The sequence below is a fragment of the Odocoileus virginianus genome, chromosome 1 (genome assembly GCF_023699985.2).
Source record: "Odocoileus virginianus isolate 20LAN1187 ecotype Illinois chromosome 1, Ovbor_1.2, whole genome shotgun sequence".
NCBI classification, from domain to species: Eukaryota; Metazoa; Chordata; class Mammalia; order Artiodactyla; family Cervidae; genus Odocoileus; species Odocoileus virginianus.
This window is the reverse complement of record NC_069674.1, coordinates 100,006,515-100,025,096: the sequence shown is the minus strand read 5'-3', so window position 1 is coordinate 100,025,096 and position 18,582 is coordinate 100,006,515. Positions and strand designations below refer to the sequence as shown.

Below are 18,582 nucleotides of genomic sequence, written 5' to 3'. Positions count from 1 at the left end.
TAGTGACTAAACCACCAACACCACATCCTGTTAACTCCCAGGAAGGTGTGGTTGGGAGAAGTTTCCATGTCAAGGACAAGATAGAGTATGCCCCTCTAAGTGGAAGACAAGTCTTGCACACAACACTGATAGGAAATCTTTTTGGATTCTGGAATCAGATTTACATAGCATTTGTGTACCTCTGAGCAATTAATTAATAGGTAACACAGAAATCTTCCCAGAGAAGATTAAGAGATTTTTCCAGATGGTCTAGACCACAAGGTTTCCCAGACAGCCTATGAGCTTGTCTGATGGACACACTGGTCTAATAGTGTCCACGATGCATGAAGCAGGCCAATATGTTATAAAGACACTCTGCTAAGCCTTGAAAGTAGTGTTCCCACAGGAGATCCTGGGGTTTTGGAGCTAATTCATGTTATTATCAGCAGGTAACTATTCTCTTTTTGAGTAACAACTCCTGGCATACTTCTAAAACCAAATATGTGATTATAGAGTCAGGGCAAGTATGCCGTCTGGGCAGCCCTTCATGAACTGTAGATCTGAACTGTCAGATCCAAAGAACCACATTTACTCTAAAACACTCCAAGAAGTAGTTTATAAAAGAACAAGCTTTACAGGCCACAAAGGTATTTAAGTAAATGTGTTACTCACTTGGAACACAGAAGCATACATTTATATATTACAGGAAGTGCTTAATAAAAACCTCATTAAATAAAGAATAAATAGGTGAACCTGTCCCTAGCAATGAAAGATTCCCGCTGTACAGGTGGCAATCAAATAGTTTTGAAGTAAATCTTGCCAGACATCAGGCTTCATTAATAATATTTATTTTAAAGGTCACTTTTTATTGTAACAAATATAAAGTCATCAATGTTTTACAAATTGTCAAAAATGCCTTAAGTACAAAAAAAATTAGTAAAATGAATGTTATACTGTATATTATTTGGTATATACTTAATACTGTCAACATGCATACCATATGTCAGAAAAGCTCATGCATTATTGGAAGAGAGAAAAAAAATAAAAGTGCTATATTAAGACTTCCCAGGTGGCTTAAGTAGTAAAGAATCCACTTGCAATGCAGGAGATGTGGGTTCAATTCCTGGGTCGGGAAGATTCCCTGGAGGAGGGCATGACAACCCACTCTAGTGTTCTTGCCTGGAAAATCCTATGGACAGAGGAACCTGGTGGACTACAGTCCATGGGGTCCCAAAGAGTTGGACACGACTGAGTGACTGAGCACTCATGCACGCAAAGCAAAAGTGCTATATTGTCTGATTACAAATTCATTGCTTCAGTTAGTTTTCTTTCTTCAGGAATACCATTTACCTGCAATGTGTAAGAATGAATATGAGTGTGAGTTAGACATGGACAACTTTTAGACTTTGAGCAAAACAAATTATGGCAAGGCGTAATTTTCTATCTTCTTAACATAATTATGTTGCATTATTTCTTTGCATTTGGTTTTCAACAACAAAAAAAAACAGGAAAGTCTAAATTAGTCCTCTCCTTCCTGGAGAAGGAAAAGGCTACCCACTCCAGTATTCTGGCCTAGAGAATTCCATGGACTATATAGTCCCTGGGGTGGCAGAGAGTTGGACACGACTGAGTGACTTTCACTCTTGGGTCAAAGTTACAATGTTTTATATTTCTCAAAAGGTATGGTCTGAAAATTCCTCCGATATTAAACAAAAAGAATGAGTTTTGACTGTGGGATGCTTGACTGCATCGTTACGGCTCTTTAGAAAAAATCATGTGGGTAGGTAGGACAGAGAAAGTGAGAGAACCTGAAGGGACACTGGAACTGCTGGCTTGGGCCTGGTCTAAATGGCAGTACTACTGTCAGCTCTTAAATGCTCTATTATTTGAGCTGGCGCTTAAGTTCAGGATTACAACCCCAGCAGTTAGTTCATTTCTTAAAGTTCTGATGATCTTTTAAGAGAAAACAACTAACAAAGGAAAACAAACTTTAAAGTACACTCTCCATTGGCAAATTCCATAGAGGAAGCTCAAATAAAATACTTTGATATCCAAGCGACAAACACTGTGCTTAAATGACCTTCATAAAGAAAACTGTGATCCCAACATAAGGCTTTGAGGTACTTGCAAAAATCAAATTATGTAAACCCTGCACAAATGTTACTGCCTCCTTGCGATACTAAGATAACCAGGATGGAGGGACAGAAAAGTTGTTATGTCCATGAAAATACTGAAAAATCCAGAGCACTGAATCTATGCATGTGCACACAGAATGGAATAAAATTGAGAAGCAAACTATTTTCTCATTCAAATAAATAGGAACGGAATAAGGAGTGTAATGTGCCCATTTAGCTCTTCTCTCCAGGAGTCACAAGTCTATTTGGTATTACACTTATCAGAGGAAGAAACACAACAATCTATCATAATTATAAAAGATGCTAGGGTGGGTTCTCTCCCTTTAGCATTTAGGTATTTTGGGGACTCACTGAAAACGAAAACAAGTCGAAAAGAACCAAGATGAGATGCTGCAATAATATACCCCAAATTACAGGAAAATATAAGAAAACAAGAAGGTAATAGGCTGTAGTGTTAACTAAAAAGGAGATGAAAGCCTTCCTGACTCAAGCAAAATGCTTGTTTCCCAAAACCTGTTTTAGAAAAATAACTTAGAAAATTAGGTTGAACAACCTAAAATCCCCCTGGGGAAATTCATTGGCTCTTATAACACTTGCTCAGGCATAATCTGTCTTTTTATTTGGAAATGGTGTCTATTACTAAAATGTAGCAAGCTAACAAGTCTACTTGCTAAAAATTTATGAAGAAGTGAAGTCGCTCAGTCGTGTCCGACTCTTTGCGACCCCATGGATAGTAGCCTGCACCAGGCTCCTCCGTCCATGGGATCTTCTAGGCAAGAGTACTGGAGTGGGTTGCCATTTTATATGACTATTAAATAAATCTCTCTAACATCATATACTTAGGTTTCCTTATTTCCCCCAATGGAAGGGGAGAGAAGTAAAATTTAGATTTTTTTTTTATATATTCAAAAGAACTATCTACTATTTTTGTAGATATGGTCTTCCTTCATTCCTTGTCTGAAATAATTAAGAAACAGAGGAAAGACATCTTAGGAGAGATCGAAGCCTGAGGTTAATGAGGAAGAAGTTCTAGCATTTCCACTGTAGAAATACCCTTTTAAAATTTTATCTCTTGAAAAAAAAAGTCATGAAATTAGTGGAAGTAAGGAGTCATTTATTTCTTTGCTCTTTAGACAACACACATTTATAGCAGTTTGTTCCTTCATCAATCACCTGAATGCTCACATGGTAGAATCACTGCATCAATATATTGAACAGTCTTGTTGAAACATGTTAACATTTAATTAAAACAAAGCAATCAAAATTGTGGGGAAAATTCGTATAAACATTATCTCATGCTTAAAATCTGATGAACAACTTCATTATACTTGCCTCAAATCTTTGAAAAGTTGTCAAACGAAAATCTCCTTAAATTCCCGAAAGCATTAATAGAGAAGATAATTTTTTGAATGAAAATATGCAGATTTTCTATATGTGCCTAAAGTTTTAATGAGACTTACTTAATAGCTTCCCCACCACAATACCACTATTCATACTCAGAATTCCACATCCAACTTACAGTTTTAAAACTTCTCTTGCTTTTCCAAAAGAGCTACAAAGGCATTACTGGTTGCTTGGCAATTAGAACTAGGAATCAACCACTAATTAGAAGACAATCATGAATAAGTTATCTACTTGGTACAGAGATGAATGAAATAATTGGCTGTGGAAAATTTTTAGGGACACTTGAAAGAAATAAACTTAAAGAAAGCAAGTCTTAGGGAAATAGAATAGTCCAGGGAGAATTGTCCGCCATCTTGTTATTGGTCATGTTATAACAGCTTTTTAAAGCTGCATTAAAACCAGGCCAACCATTTCTCCTTTATCCCCCTGAAGCCTCAGTGATTAGTCACAATGGTTTTCTTTTGTAAGAGTCAGTTTCAAGCTGCTCACTTACTGAGACAAATCCTGGAAGCATCCAAGCTAAGAATCTTTCATACCAAGGGGAAGAATAGGGAGCTTCGCTGAAGGAAGGGGATTTTATTCAGTCTTCCTTAATTAGACAGGACCTCCATGGACGCTTTTGCTTTAAGATCATTTACTCTATGTTTATCACTCTGATGCCAATCTATGCAATAATCTAAGCTATTATTCTGAGGTTCTAACTCTGATTAAAGAATGACACAACTGTTTTGTCTTACTTGGTAAAGCTAAAGCTTCATAAATTATCTACTACTAAAACAATCTTTTAATCTATTACCTTCATTAATAAACATCAACTTACTACTTTTAGTACTCACCTGTGGTCTGCTGTTGGGGAATTTGAGTCTGATGTGGCAAGTTCCTAGAAATGATTAACATTTTTTAGTAAAACTGTTTTTATCCACACACATGTAAACAGAGAGCAGACACATTAGAATGAAAAAATTTACAGCTAGAAAGGACCCCAGAAATCATCTAATCCAGCACAAACATGGTCCCCCAACCCTCACAAGTTTATGGATGAGGAAACCGAGGTCTGAGAAAGATGAGTAATAACAATATTTGACAAGATTCAAGGAGCTTCTACTACCTGTTAAACTCTGTCTCACAAGAACACAAGGAGGTAGGTATCAATATTATTTTTCCCAACTTACAGATGAGGAAATAGGCTTAGATGTCCAAGGCTACATAGCTAGGAAGTGGTAGATAAACATGTGAATGCAGGGGCTCCTGGCCATGTGCCTATAACCTGTATAATTTCAGATCCAGGTCTAGATCACATGTACACACTCACAAAACAACATGTATCACCATCTTCCATCACTGTGCCAAATCTGTGCTCCTCCATCCAACTCCCAGGAAATGACACTGGCTATCCACCAACTGGACAAGTCAAAAGGACAGAAGTCCTCACTGACTATCATTCAGTCCCCACACCCAAACACTTGGGAACCCTTCATGAGTCTCCTTGGTCTCCTGCGAATCTGTTCACGTCTTCTCCATCTCTACTGCTGCCTTGGTGGAAGCCATCACCATTTTTCATTTGGATCTTTGCAACTGGTCTGAATTGTTTCCTCATTCGCATTCTTGCTTCTTTATCATCCACTGTGCACATTGCAGTCAGACGATCTTCCAAGGCACCAATCTGACTATGTCATTCAAATGAACACATATCATTATTTGTTTACACCTACCTGTGAACTAAGTTTCAAGCTTCTTAGTGTGGTATAGAAGTCCAACCCAATATATCTAGTTCCTATATGGAGCCCTCCCTGCACCGCTTGAAATAGAACCACCACCACCATGGCCTCTATTATCTCTTGCCGCCAACTAGCTTGCATTTATCCTTGCAAACTCAACCCAAAATCTGTTAGAGTGGCCTCTTGTTACTCCCATAATTTAAAGTGTCCCACAAGGAATGTTAATTAAAATATTTAACTTATTACTTTTAATTTATAAAGTAACATCTCAAGTACCACCTCTTCTATGCCTCTTTCCTCTCCAAGAATTCCTTCCCCAATTAGGTTACCATTCATGAAAGCATACACATGCTGACTGTCATTGTATTTCTCCTCACTTAATATTTAATTGCCCCAAAGTGCCTTACAATGAGAATGTTCCTATCTTGTATATAGCTAGCAGTAAGCATACAACATTTGAATGAACACATACAAAAATGAAGATACTTAAAAAGATTCACATAATGTACATGTTCACTGACACACATTCACCCACTCATTTTCATATTTTGATATGAAAACTAGTTTACAACAATGTACAACTTAGATTCTGTGTAGAAGAAATTCTAGGAGTCAATCTTGCAACAGCGTAGGGCTTGATCTAAGCCAGGGATTTTCAAGGTTTTTTTGTTTCTCTTCAGGAATGGAATTCCTTTTAATTGAAATCTTAAGCAGAACTCTTGATGTACAAAAGAGATAAATGTGAGGTTGCCTGGGTTGAAACAAGGGAACCAGGAATGCCGCCTCCTTTGTTTTCTTTGCCATCTCATGCTGGCCCCTAAGGCATTTGAAAGAAATCTCCAAGAAACAGAGTTTGAAAACCACTGATCTGAATCATTTCAGCCAGGCAAATATTATGCTCCAAATACAAGGACCTAAACTGGAAAACAGTACATGCTAGTTAAACATTGTTTAAACTCTTAAGCTAATCCATAGGAATGTTAATGACTTCAAGTGATTTTTTTTTTTTAATTTCAGTTCTATTTAAAAGATATGGTTAAGGAAATAAAATCAAATTTAATTCAGTTTGAAGAAGTTACTTTATAATTCATCTCAATAATCACATTCTTTTTTTTTTTTTTTTTGCTATTACCTACCAGCCCTATTTATCCCTGTGAGGTCTCAGGGAGTATTTTCCTTTGTTTAATCTTTCAGTACTTCACACAAGGTATTTATAGTGCTTTTGATCACAAAAGTAAAAAGATGAATTTACAAATTACAGAAAGTACATTAAGTTATAGATTTAAAGAGGGAAAAACAAACATCTTTACTACCAAAGTCAAAAATGCAATTTCATTGGTATTTGGGAAGGGGATATTTGCCCCTTCAAGGGGAAACAAGAGTTCTGTTTTAACATCTCAGGTACAACTAACTTTGGGTCTATTCTACATTAGAAACAAATACAATATAATACCTCACACACACTTTCTCATTTCCTATCATCTCTAGCTCTATTTAGCCTATTCATGGATTTCATCAATACATTTTGACAAAACAGAGACACCATATAGGACAAAAAAAGTCTCAAAAACCCTAGATAAAGATAACCAAACTCAAAACTCAGGCTGTGAATGAAGTAGCTGTCCCGCACTCCTAGCCCACTCATTGGCCAGCCCCCTTACCCTTCTGTGGAACACAGTTTTCAAACCATAGATCAGAGTGAACCTATGCCCTGTAATTTCTTCTCCAGCCATCATTTTTCCCCCTCTTCTGCTACGACTTTCTAAATAGCAAGGGGCTTGGCTAGGTTTGAAGAGAACTGGTTAGCTGACAAAGTGCCACACACAAATAAGGAAAAAATTCAGAGAAGTATGAGCAATTGTGTGCGCTACATTGGTTCAGAGATTTAAAAGTATCTGCAGAGTGTGTCCCAATTGGTTAACGATGTACATATGCTCCTTGCAACTTCAATGGAAACTTACATGAGTTGTATATATATAAGCACAGTGTATATAAAAAGGTGCTCAACAAAAAATGTGTGGAGATTCAACACCCTCTGTCTCCAAGGTGTATACACATAACTGATTTTGAGGTTGTCCAAGCTTGTGGCTACATGTGAGCCTGTGAGTGTTAATGTACCTATGATGGGCATATTTGAAGTACATATTTTATTTAAAGGCTGAAGGGAGGTACCTCATAACAGTGCTGCTTCAGGCATACTGAAAAAATGCCCACTACTGACTATGCTATAGCTGAGCAGAGAATGCAGTAAGAAAATGGAAACGTTTTCATCTTTGGTGAAAGCAGGTTGCTAAAGCCAATTAGACAGGAGAGTGGGGTCTGACTTCAAAGAGAAGTCCTATAATCCTTCAAAGAAAGGACCTTTATAAAGTCATAAGACTATTTAGAATAAGGACTAACAGAAAGATTATTATGGGTAAACTGAATTATGTAGAGAAAAGATTTATAAAAACTGTAATTCTCTGAATTATTAGCATTAATTATTGTCTATTTTTAATACCATTAATTACAGGCATTTAAATAGAAAATTATGTAAATTAGCTGTTGCACAAACTCTATCTTTTAAGATAGCAAAGGTAATAACTTGCAAATTAACAAGTGATTTGGGGGGAGTACACAATCATTTATTATTTGTATAACCATTTTAAGGTAATTTGATGTTCTTGGATACCCTGTAGAGTTATCCTATGAGTAAGGTTGATGATTATCAACTCATTATATTCCCACTTGCTTGAAGACCCAGAGCAAAGAAAGGTTAAGTGATTTCTATAAAAGCCACAGAATCTGTGCCAGAGTTGAAAACAAATGACATTAGTTTAGTTACAGGGAACACAAAACACTTCTTTTGTGAATTAGTATGAATTCATTCAACAATACGAAATAGTAACATCTTTTGGGGATGTCTCAATTATCAACAAAAACTGGTATTACCAAACCTTAAATTTTCTACAAATTCTTTTCTACAGAAATGCTGATTTGGGTTCTATGACTACTTTTACTAAGGAATCAAGTCATTATTTGGCTCAAAGAAGGAAGGATGGACACAAAGAAATTGGAAACATCACCACACTTTTAAATTTCAAGATCTAATTTTAGTTAAAATCAATGTAGAATATACATGCAATATAAAGAAGGAGATATTAGTTTATTTTAGGTTTTTCCCTCCTACTTTTATAAAGCCAAAAGCAAGTCTAACACAACTTTAAAATGGAGTCCAAATCACTAGAACCAAAATCCATCAGAGAGATATACTTAACGCTTTTAGTGTATCCTTGCTGAATTTTTTAAAAAGTCAATAACTCTGACAAATCCTTGGCTGCTTGACACTTCTTGTCAACAAAGAATTATTATCTTCATCTCCAGAAAGTCTCTTCAACTGATAATAACTTTTATTGAAACCTAATTTTTTATTTATGGAATTTTACCATGAAGTTGGTTCTCACTATTACCCAAGGGAAGACAAATGGAAAAATACTTTAGGTAAAAGCAAAATGATTAGTTAATAAATATCTATAATTAGAAGACTTAATTCTACTTTTATACTGTTAATTTGTAAAAGATTAAACAGAACCTACTTCCTGTTTTGAGGGAGACCCAATCACCCTGGATTAAGTGTTATGTTTAGCATAATGAATAAGGAAAATTTTGGTAGAGCCAAGTAAAACCTTCTTAGAAAATGTCTGGGTACCTTCCCTTATCATTCCTTACATAAATTCCTCATTGAAGATGCCTCCTATGCAGGAAAAATCAATTGATGTTGATGTTGGTATTAGAAAAGGATAATGAGGAGGCAGATCTACCCCAAAAAAGACCACACAATACATTAAAGAATAAATCATTTTTTAGAAATTTGAATATTGGGGAGCCTCCAGTCAATGCTTTCCATAAAATTGCAAAGTGAGTGCAATTTCCTGGGTGGTTTTTATCCTTTCAAGGTTTACCATTTCTCTGTCCCATTAAGACATCATTTTCTAGTCATCACTCACCTCTCACTTCTCCACACCATCCCCTTCAGCAATTTAAGGGAGTGTGAAAGTACAGAGGCTGATGGGCATAATAAACTCACGAAGCCCAGCACTCTAGACTGCCCCATTTTCTTTTGCACAGACCCCTCAAGGGGAATTAGGAGAAACTGTTCCCCCTCCCACCACCCCTAGCAGAAATACCAGAAAACCTGAATCCTAAAACGGAAGCTCTTTAAATATTTAAAAGCTGGGATTCCCAATTTTATTTTTCTGGCTCCACCATAATACACCCTAGAGGCAGGACCCTGGGGTCTGTATCGTTAAAGCCTCACAGGGAAGTGTGGCCTGAAATTTGTTTTGGGAATAACCAGGCTAGACTATCTCTCCATAGTCCTTTTAGGGCCTTAAATTCTATGCCTTGGAATTTGACTTTCTTAATTTAAATTATTGTTTGTTGGTCGCTCAGTCATGTCTGACTCTTTGTGATCCCCATGGACTGTAGCCTGCCAGGCTCTTCTGTCCATGGGATTTCCCGGGCAAGAATACCGGGGTGGGTTGCCATCCTCTTCTCCAGGGGATCTTCCTGACCTAGGGATCGAAACCGGGTCTCCTGAATTTCAGGCAGATCCTTTATCATCTGAGTCACCAGGGAAGCTCATAATTTAAAATAATATAAAAGCTTATCTTGGAGATACATCATGTGTGCTAAGTCATGTCAATCGGATTGTCTGACTCTTAGCAACCCTATGTACTGTATGTAGCCTGCCAGGCTCCTCTGTCCGTGGGATTCTCCAGGCGAGAATACTGGAGTGGGTTGCCATTCCCTCCTCCAGGAGATCTTCCTGACCCAGGGATCCAACCTGCGTCTCTTACATCTCCTGCATTGGCAGGCAGGTTCTTCACACATCAGTTAAAACTATATTATATTTTTGATACTACATCTTTGGTAAGAAACATAACATCGAATCACAGCAATGATTCTTTGGGCAAAGAGGATTTATTATTTTTTTAAGATTTTTTTTTTTTTTTTTTTGATGTGGACAATTTTTAAAGTCTTTATTGAATTTGCCACAACATTGCTTCTGTTTTATGCTTTGGTTGTTTGGCCAAGAGGCATGTGGGATCTTAGCTTCCCAACCAGGGATCAAACCTGCACCCCTTGCACTGGAAGGGGGAGTCTTAACCATGGGCCACCGGGGAAGTCCCAAAAGCAAATTGACTTTTAAGAATTACTTGAGAGTGTGCTTTCTAGCAATAAATTGTAATAAGTCAGGGAACTGCTTTTAGTGGAAAAGATTCTTCCTATTAACGGTCACACAGTCACTAAGTTACAAAGATAAGCAATTAAGCACAGATGTAAGAAGTCTGACTATGCTTCAGGATGGGGGACATCTTACAGAAGAGCTGGCTAGTGCGCCTCAAGACTGTCATGGACATGAGAAACCAGGAAGGTCTAAGACACTGCCGAGAGCAGAAGAGACTAAAGAGCTATGCCAATTATTGTGTCCTAGACATAATCTTGGAGAAGAAAAAGCTCATTGAGGGAAAAACTAGTGAAATCTAGGGGGGGCTGGGTGGTGGTGAGAAGAAACAGTCTGAAGTGTGGTTAATAGTAAAACAGAAATGTTGGTTTCCTGGGCTTCCCAGTTGGTGGTAGTGGTAAAGAATCTGACTGCCGATGGAGGATACACAGGAGATGCAGGTTCAATCCCTGGGTCAGCAAGATCCCCTGGAGAAGGGCATGACAACCCACTCCAGTATTCTTGCCTGGAGAATTCTATGCACAGAGGAGCCTGGCGGGCTATAAAGATGTGCAAAGAGGTGGACATGACTGAAGTGACATAGCACACACGTGATGTTGGTTTCTTAGTTGTGACCAATGTATTATGGGGCAGTAAGATGTTAACGATGGGAGAACTTTGGTGGGGTATCTCTGTGAACTCTGTATTATCTTTGCAACTTTTCTGTACCTTTTAAATCATTCCAGAATTAAAGTTTATTGAACAATAAAGACATTGGGGCTTCCTAGGTGGTGCAAGTGGTAAAGAGTCTGCCTGCCAATGCAGGAGACACAAAAGATGTGGGTTTGATCCCTGGGTCGGGAAGATCCCCTGGAGAAGGAAATGGCAAACCACTCCAGTATTTCTTGCCTGGAAAATTCCATGAACAGAGGAGTATGGTGGGCTACAGCCCATGGGGTCGCAAAAGAGTCAGACACAGCTAAGCACACACACAAACAATAAACACATTAGCAAACAGCAAATAAATGTGCTTTATACTTCTATACATGTAATAATTTTAAGCCTGCCTGCGCTGTCTCTCTAATCTGAAAAGGAGAAGGAAGAGATCCTGTCTAGCAACTGCCCTGTCTCCGGACCTGCTCCAGTTACCCTTTCTACTGTGTGCTCAATCACCTTGCCTGTAGCCTGAATCAGAAATCCTAGAGGTCAATGATCACAGTATCTATTGCTGACTTGATATCAAGGCTGGTAAATAATCTAATCCTGGTTTTGACCTAATTTAAAGTCTCTTATCCATATCTTAATTTTATTATCTGCAAATGATTAAACATTTTTTACTATCTAATTTAAGGGGCCAGTCCGGAGTCATATGAAGCATTCTACCAAAAAGAAGGTTGTGTAATTGATAAATAACTGTGGCAGCCTCCCATTACACAGCGTTCCCTAGACTGCACTGTTACAAGGTTTGCTATACATCAGATTGACTTGTTTAAAAGACCTAAACAGGTTTCTATGCAGCTCTGAAGAAAAGCTTTGGATGTTCTTGAGCCTTGCTTCAGTTCAGTTCAGTCGCTCAGTCATGTCCGACTCTTTGTGACCCCATGAACCCCAGCACACCAGGCCTCCCTGTCCATCACCAACTGCCAGAGTCCACCCAAACCCATGTCCATCAAGCCGATGATGCCATCCAACCATCTCATCCTCTGTCGTCCCCTTCTCCTCCAGCCCTCAATCTTTCCCAGCATCAGGGTCTTTCCCAATGAGTCAGCTCTTCGCATCAGGTGGCCAAATTATTGGAGTTTCAGCTTCGATATCAGTTCTTCCAATGAACACCCAGGACTGATCTCCTTTAGGATGGACTGGTTGGATTTTGCAGTCCAAGGGACTCTCAAGAGTCTTCTCCAACACCACAGTTCAAAAGCATCAATTCTTCGGCGCTCAGCTTTCCTTATAGTCCAACTCTCACATCCATACATGATCACTGGAAAAACATAGCCTTGACTAGATGGACCTTTGTTGGCAAAATAATGTCTCTGCTTTTTAATATGCTATCTAGGTTGGTCATAACTTTCCTTCCAAGGAGTAAGTGTCTTTTAATTTCATGGCTGCAATCTCCATCTGCAGTGATTTTGGAGCCCAGAAAAATAAAGTCAGCCACTATTTCCACTATTTCCCCATCTATCTGCCATGAAGTGATGGGACTGGATGCCATGATCTAGTTTTCTGAATGTTGAGCTTTAAGCTTAACTTTTAAGCCTTGCTTAGAAGTCAACATAAACTTGCAACCCTATCTTATGCCTAAATATTTCTGATGTAACATCTGAAGGATAAATACAAAATGATGTAGCTATCCACATTATGAACAATAAATTCAGTAAAGTTAGCATGCCTCTGTGAAGACGAAACTCATGCCCTTTTAGAAAGAGTTTAATAAATACCAGGCAGCTCTATCCAAGGATATACCTGGTTATCAAGTTCTGTAATGCCTTATCAAATATAATATCTCATTTTAACACTGAGAATTCAGTTTGATCCAAATGACCACAATATTTATATATGTGTGTACCTGAGCTGAAACAAACCTTCAAAAACAGGTTAGGAGCAAAGGTTGAATTCGCGTAAAGGACAATTGTGACGAACCTGATACAATAAATTCCCTATTTTCTGGCATGGTTGGAAAATGAGGTTAATCACATATTCTGGCTTATAGAGAGTTACCATAGAGACCATGCACATATTATCCATTTCCAAGAATAAAAGAAAGATAATATACACTCAACACCGAAACTACATCGAATGTAATTTAATTTTCCTCTGATGAGTCAGACGCACTTGATGATCTTACAGTGCCTCAGAATAATCATTGTGAACATCATCAATTATCTATGTACCCTATTTATATAGAAGTGCTAGTTAATGGACTTTTTCCATTAGCAGAAATCTGAATAATATAAAGGTTTTCTGGACTTAAAAATACATGTATGGTCAAATTGTTGCAAGTTCAATAAAGTAATCTATCGCATTTGCAAATAGAGAGATCTGATCAACATAATGACAGTCTTGATGGGGTTATGGAAGGACCGGGAAGATACATTTAGTTATAAACTAGATAGGAAATTTTATTTTGCTTGGGTATTAGTAGCAACATTTCCAAATCCTAATCACAGAGAATCAAAATAAAGCTTAAGGAGTTATCCTTATTCTCAACATATATAGTCAGAAAGCACACCTAAAAAATGACCCAGCCTTTCATCCTCCCTTAAAGTTTTACTGACTTTTTGTAAAATCATACTCCATTTCCCCTATTCATTATAATGAATATTCTCCTCTTCTAAAATTTGACAGCATTTGTTATTTTGTCAGTAGAAGATTCCCAAACTTCTTTCTTTCGATAGTTACCTCTTCTGACCACTTCCCATGGATTCACAGGGCATATCAACATGCTAAAGGGTCTGAGAACTCCCCCAGTTTAAATCAAAAAACAAAAGTTCTGTTTCTCAAATTTACTTGACTGTTTCTTTTTTGAAGATATATATTTCAACCTTTGAAGAACAGGTATTGACATTTTACTAGCATTCTTAGGGAAAGGATGTGAGAAATAGAAACTTTAAATAATTCTTCAATACTTTTCAGTTTGCAAATGAATGATAAAACAACACAGCTGTTCATAATTTTCATCTAAGAAAGACAGGAGAGATTGCAAAATTGTGAACTATTACAATATTCTTGAGTACTATAATATCCAACACTCTTGATTTTCCTAATTTTTCTCAATGGTTCCTAATAATCCTGGCAAAGAGGTTTCACAGTGACCCCACTAACCACTCGAGGACATAAAAATCCATCAGTTCCATTCAGTACAACTCGATTTTGTGAAACTTTAACATTTATATCCTTGATAGAATATGGTTTCCAAAACTCAAACTTTTAAATATATGCCATTTTCCCTACTGCTAATAGATTGAATCAGTTACTTACACCCACCCACCCACACACACATACACACAAATATATACCTTGGCCTATTCAACAATAAGGGCATACTGCTAGAGGACTTCAGGAAAATATTCCTAATACTTTTAAGAGTTTCATGCTCTACTGACTGAGCTAGCTAGGCATGCTTTCATAATACTTTTAGATTGTCAAAGTCTTTTGGACAAATGTATAGTCTGTCTATACTACTCACTATTTTAATTACTGTTTAATCTTCAAATTACCACATGTCATTTACATGGTTGTAAAACAAGCATTTGCAATGTAAAAATGTACCCAATATGCTGTCCAAATAAATCCCTAATGAGTAAGAGGTTACTTTTATATCATATCCTAACATTTATGTGTGAGTGTCTCTGTATGTATGTCTGTCTGTGTGCTGGGGGTGGGAAGGATAGATATATTCATTCTATCTACAAAAGTCAATTGAAAAAGAGAAGACTCTCAAAAGCAAACTGTGACTTCCTTAGGAAAACGGAATTTAACCCATTTTAACATATGTTTAAAAAAGTAAGAGTCATGTTCTTCAAAATAAATGACAGTTTCACCTACAATTTCTTTACACTAAACCGGAGTTTCTAGATATATAACGGGTTCTCAGGAACAACTGGGCAATCTCCTCAACTAATTTTCTCTACACTTACCCCTTACAAAGGCCTCCTCCAAGCTTTCTGACCACAGTTCTTCTAGCACAACAGAGAAGGTCTGTACTAATAAAGCGTCTTTACAGCCAAAATTGGAACTACTCATTTTGATATAGAAGCAAATCATTAAAAATAAATAAATAAAACCTTAAAAACTCTGAGGCAAAAAATTTAGATTAAATAGCTCTCTGGTAATAACATTAAAAAACAGGTTAATAGAACCAAATAATTCTAATCATAGCTTTAAAAAATAATCAATTTGCTATGCTTTAGGAAATGCCTCTCTTTTCACAATTAACTCATCTTTGAGCAAGCATATGTGAGTTCATTCATTGTGCTAACGTTAAGGTGAACATCATCTTGTTTAGATTAGTGAAGGAAAAAAAAATATTTCCTCAAAGTAATTTTATGTATTTGCCATGGGGTTAGGATCTACACTATCAGTGTTCTTGGGTACTTTTCTCCTCCAGTTATAAACAAACAAATAAACAAATGCAACCATAATGAAGAGCTCTGTCTTGAAAGACATTAAGCAGATACATTCATGCATTAATAATGACGGTTCCAAGCGGACACTTACTGCTGTGTTTGCATCAGTGGCATGTTGGTGCTCTCATAATTGTCTGTGTGTAGAGGGGGCATGATTTCTCCAGTCACAGGATGAAATACAGGAAGTGTGGACAGGGGCCATGCTATTTCTCTATTCTTGGACATGTCCCGAAGTTCTTTGGTAGATTTCTGAATAGCACTATGATGGACCAGTTGGATGCTAGGTCAAAAAGAAATAAAACAACACAGATTTAAAATCACATACTAGCTCCACAGATTATCAGTTTGAAAAAGTTACAAAATATATATATATTTTTAAATAAGACGACATTATTGCACTTTGGGCATTCTACAAGTTATTTCAGAAAAAGATAAGGTTCACATACTTTTAACATAACAAAACTGAAAATTAGAAACTAACTTTTAAAGAAATGTTATTTTTCGTTAAACTAAGCTATAAAGCACTGTGTTAATATTACAGCCCTAGGTAGCAAACTACTCTTCTATTTAATCTCTATGATTAAGACAAAACTACCATAGCTTTTATACTGTTGCTTCTGATGGGGCATTTATACATACTCACATAAGTTTCATTTTATGGTAGGTTATTACTGTAGATTCAGGAATACGTGTATGAAAGGTCTTTTCATCTGTTCTCTGGTTTACAGAAATGCAGATTGGGAAATCACATCATATAAATGGCAAGTTAATATTCTGAATCTGAAATATTTCAGGTTTAATTTTTACCTATATCATCTTAGTTTTCACACCCTTTTTATTCTCTACCCCTCCTAAATTTCTCTGTTTAGAAAGCAGCTTTCACATTTATGAAATAAACTATGAAAGATGATGAATGAAAAAAAAGCATGACACAGATGTATGGCGCATGATGAGCAACTGAGGCGTGAAAAAGAAATGACAAAGAAAATAACAGGAAAGAAGACACTTACTCTGGTGTTTGCATGTTTCTCTTTTCCCTAGAAACAAAACAAAATTTATGAATTAAATAATAGCATTGAAATTTGGAACATTAAGACTATATGCTCATGGATCTCGCATGAGGTGGAAATGCTGACATTGTTACTATTAAGTGCAACCAGGCACCATTTGCCACCAGGTTTATGACATTACTTGGATGAGTACACATACAGAAATGGAATACTGATGAGAAACACAGAAAAAAATGGGAAAAAATGGAGATTAAACACCAAGCTCTTGGAAATAAATTCTATGACATAATGAAATCAGGCTACATGAAAAAATGGAAGAATTTGTTACTTGCTGCTTTATTAATATTTTATCATTTGCTTTGTCACCCTGACTTCCAGATAATCTCGGGAGACTATTTTAATTGACACAGATGTCCTGAAAGCACGAACTATTCATGAAGTAAAGACTCATATTCATGAGTAAAGACTCAAATTATCATTTTATTTTCATTAATTTACTCCTAGATTTATATATATCTACATATGTACTTTTAAACATTTAGGTTGTACTGCCCTGATTGACATCCAGAAAAATTGCAAGAAACCTGACCATCATTTCTGATCAAACTGAGGCTGACACAATTTATTTAAAGTACAATTACCATGACAATAAGTTCCACAGTCTCTGCTTACACAGGACGGCTTATGTAACCAAAATACCTAGCCTCAATTATCCTTGGGACTGTTTTGGCAGTATGAGTTTACATTTAGCCTTAATAATTTTTGAATATAATAATTACAACCTCTAGTTTACTAGACTCAAAACTATTTTAATTCATTTGAAAGGAATAAAGTACTGTAGTTTGACTTGAACATAATTTCATTTATAAGGTGTTTTATGAACTAAATGAAACTTGGGTTTTAATGGAATCTTATATATTATCTTAGAAGTTCTATAATTTTTTATTAGTGTTTTAAAGTACTCACACTCCTTCCCGTCGGCAGCACATGATATAAGCAAGTATTAGAAAAAGGACCAATGCTACTGCCGAGGGCACAGCCAGTGTAATTAGGAAATCCGTGTAATAGTCTCTGCTTTTCAAAGAATCAGAAGGGGGTTTGTACTCTCCACCATCAGGCAAAATCCCTTCTCCACGAATCACTTCCTGATAGGTGGACACTTGCTTTGTTTTATCAACCTGATACAAAAGAAGATAATTACACATGAAATTAATAGTAACAAATATTATGACAGCTTAAGATCTAGACATATCAATACAGACTAATTTCTAAAAAGCAACCTTTCCTGATTGCTTTATCACCTTGAACTTGCAATTATTTATGGGAACTAGGAAAAAGTAATGAATGAAAGTAACAAGTTAAAAGTTGATATTGGTCTTTCTAGGTCCTTCTGACAACATATATACGTACATATATATATACGTACACAAAAAATGTGTACACATGTATGACTGTACTTTTTCACTTTACTTCCCCCAAAGCAAAAATCCTCCACATGACTATGCATACTTCTTGTTTCCTAGTGACAAATCTCTAGTGCAGATGTCAACAAACCATCAACTGACTGATAACCAGCATGCAGGTATGGTTTCTAAGGTTAGTAAAAGAGAGAAATAAAAAGAGGGAGAGAGATGGTTTCTAAACGTCTACAACTTTGATCCTCTGCCATCCAGCAGACAGAAGTCATTTTTAGGAAAATAAACTATTTTCCTTAAAAATAGTTTAAGGAACATTCAATGCTATTGCTTCATTAAATTCTATCCCAGGCTCAAAAAATGTACAACACTTGTACTATACTAATTTACCTCTACATTAATTGAATTGCTTTCACTGAGCTGCATTTAATTATGCTAAGGGTTTTACTGAAGGACACAATAAAATAGCCATGGGAAATTGATTACTACATTTGTTCCCTGCCCTAAAAAATGTTGGGAGAATTATCTGCAGCATTTTTCAGTATTCTCGCCCTTAAACACCACTTGAAGAATTTTACTAACGATACAG

At 36.6% G+C, this 18,582-nt stretch overlaps 1 protein-coding gene across 11 annotated transcripts in view; it reads right to left on the bottom strand.

The window, feature by feature from the left end:
* Window positions 1–811: 811 nt before the first annotated feature.
* SGCE (sarcoglycan epsilon) overlaps window positions 812–18,582 on the bottom strand; it is a 71,281-nt gene continuing 53,510 nt past the window's right edge. For 4 of the 11 annotated variants that reach the window (XM_020882667.2, XM_020882668.2, XM_020882671.2 and 1 more), the window contains 6 exons: window positions 17,545–17,756; window positions 16,579–16,605; window positions 15,660–15,848; window positions 4,355–4,398; window positions 3,447–3,481; window positions 812–1,329 (listed from right to left, as the gene is read on the bottom strand). In XM_020882667.2, the coding sequence (XP_020738326.1) occupies window positions 1,279–1,329; window positions 3,447–3,481; window positions 4,355–4,398; window positions 15,660–15,848; window positions 16,579–16,605; window positions 17,545–17,756 (558 nt within the window). In that variant the 3' untranslated portion in view covers window positions 812–1,278. Of the gene's footprint in view, window positions 1,330–3,446; window positions 3,482–4,354; window positions 4,399–15,655; window positions 15,849–16,211; window positions 16,286–16,578; window positions 16,606–17,544; window positions 17,757–18,582 lie in introns of those variants that run through there. The other 7 variants (XM_070471423.1, XM_020882674.2, XM_020882673.2 and 4 more) reach the window with 5 other exon arrangements.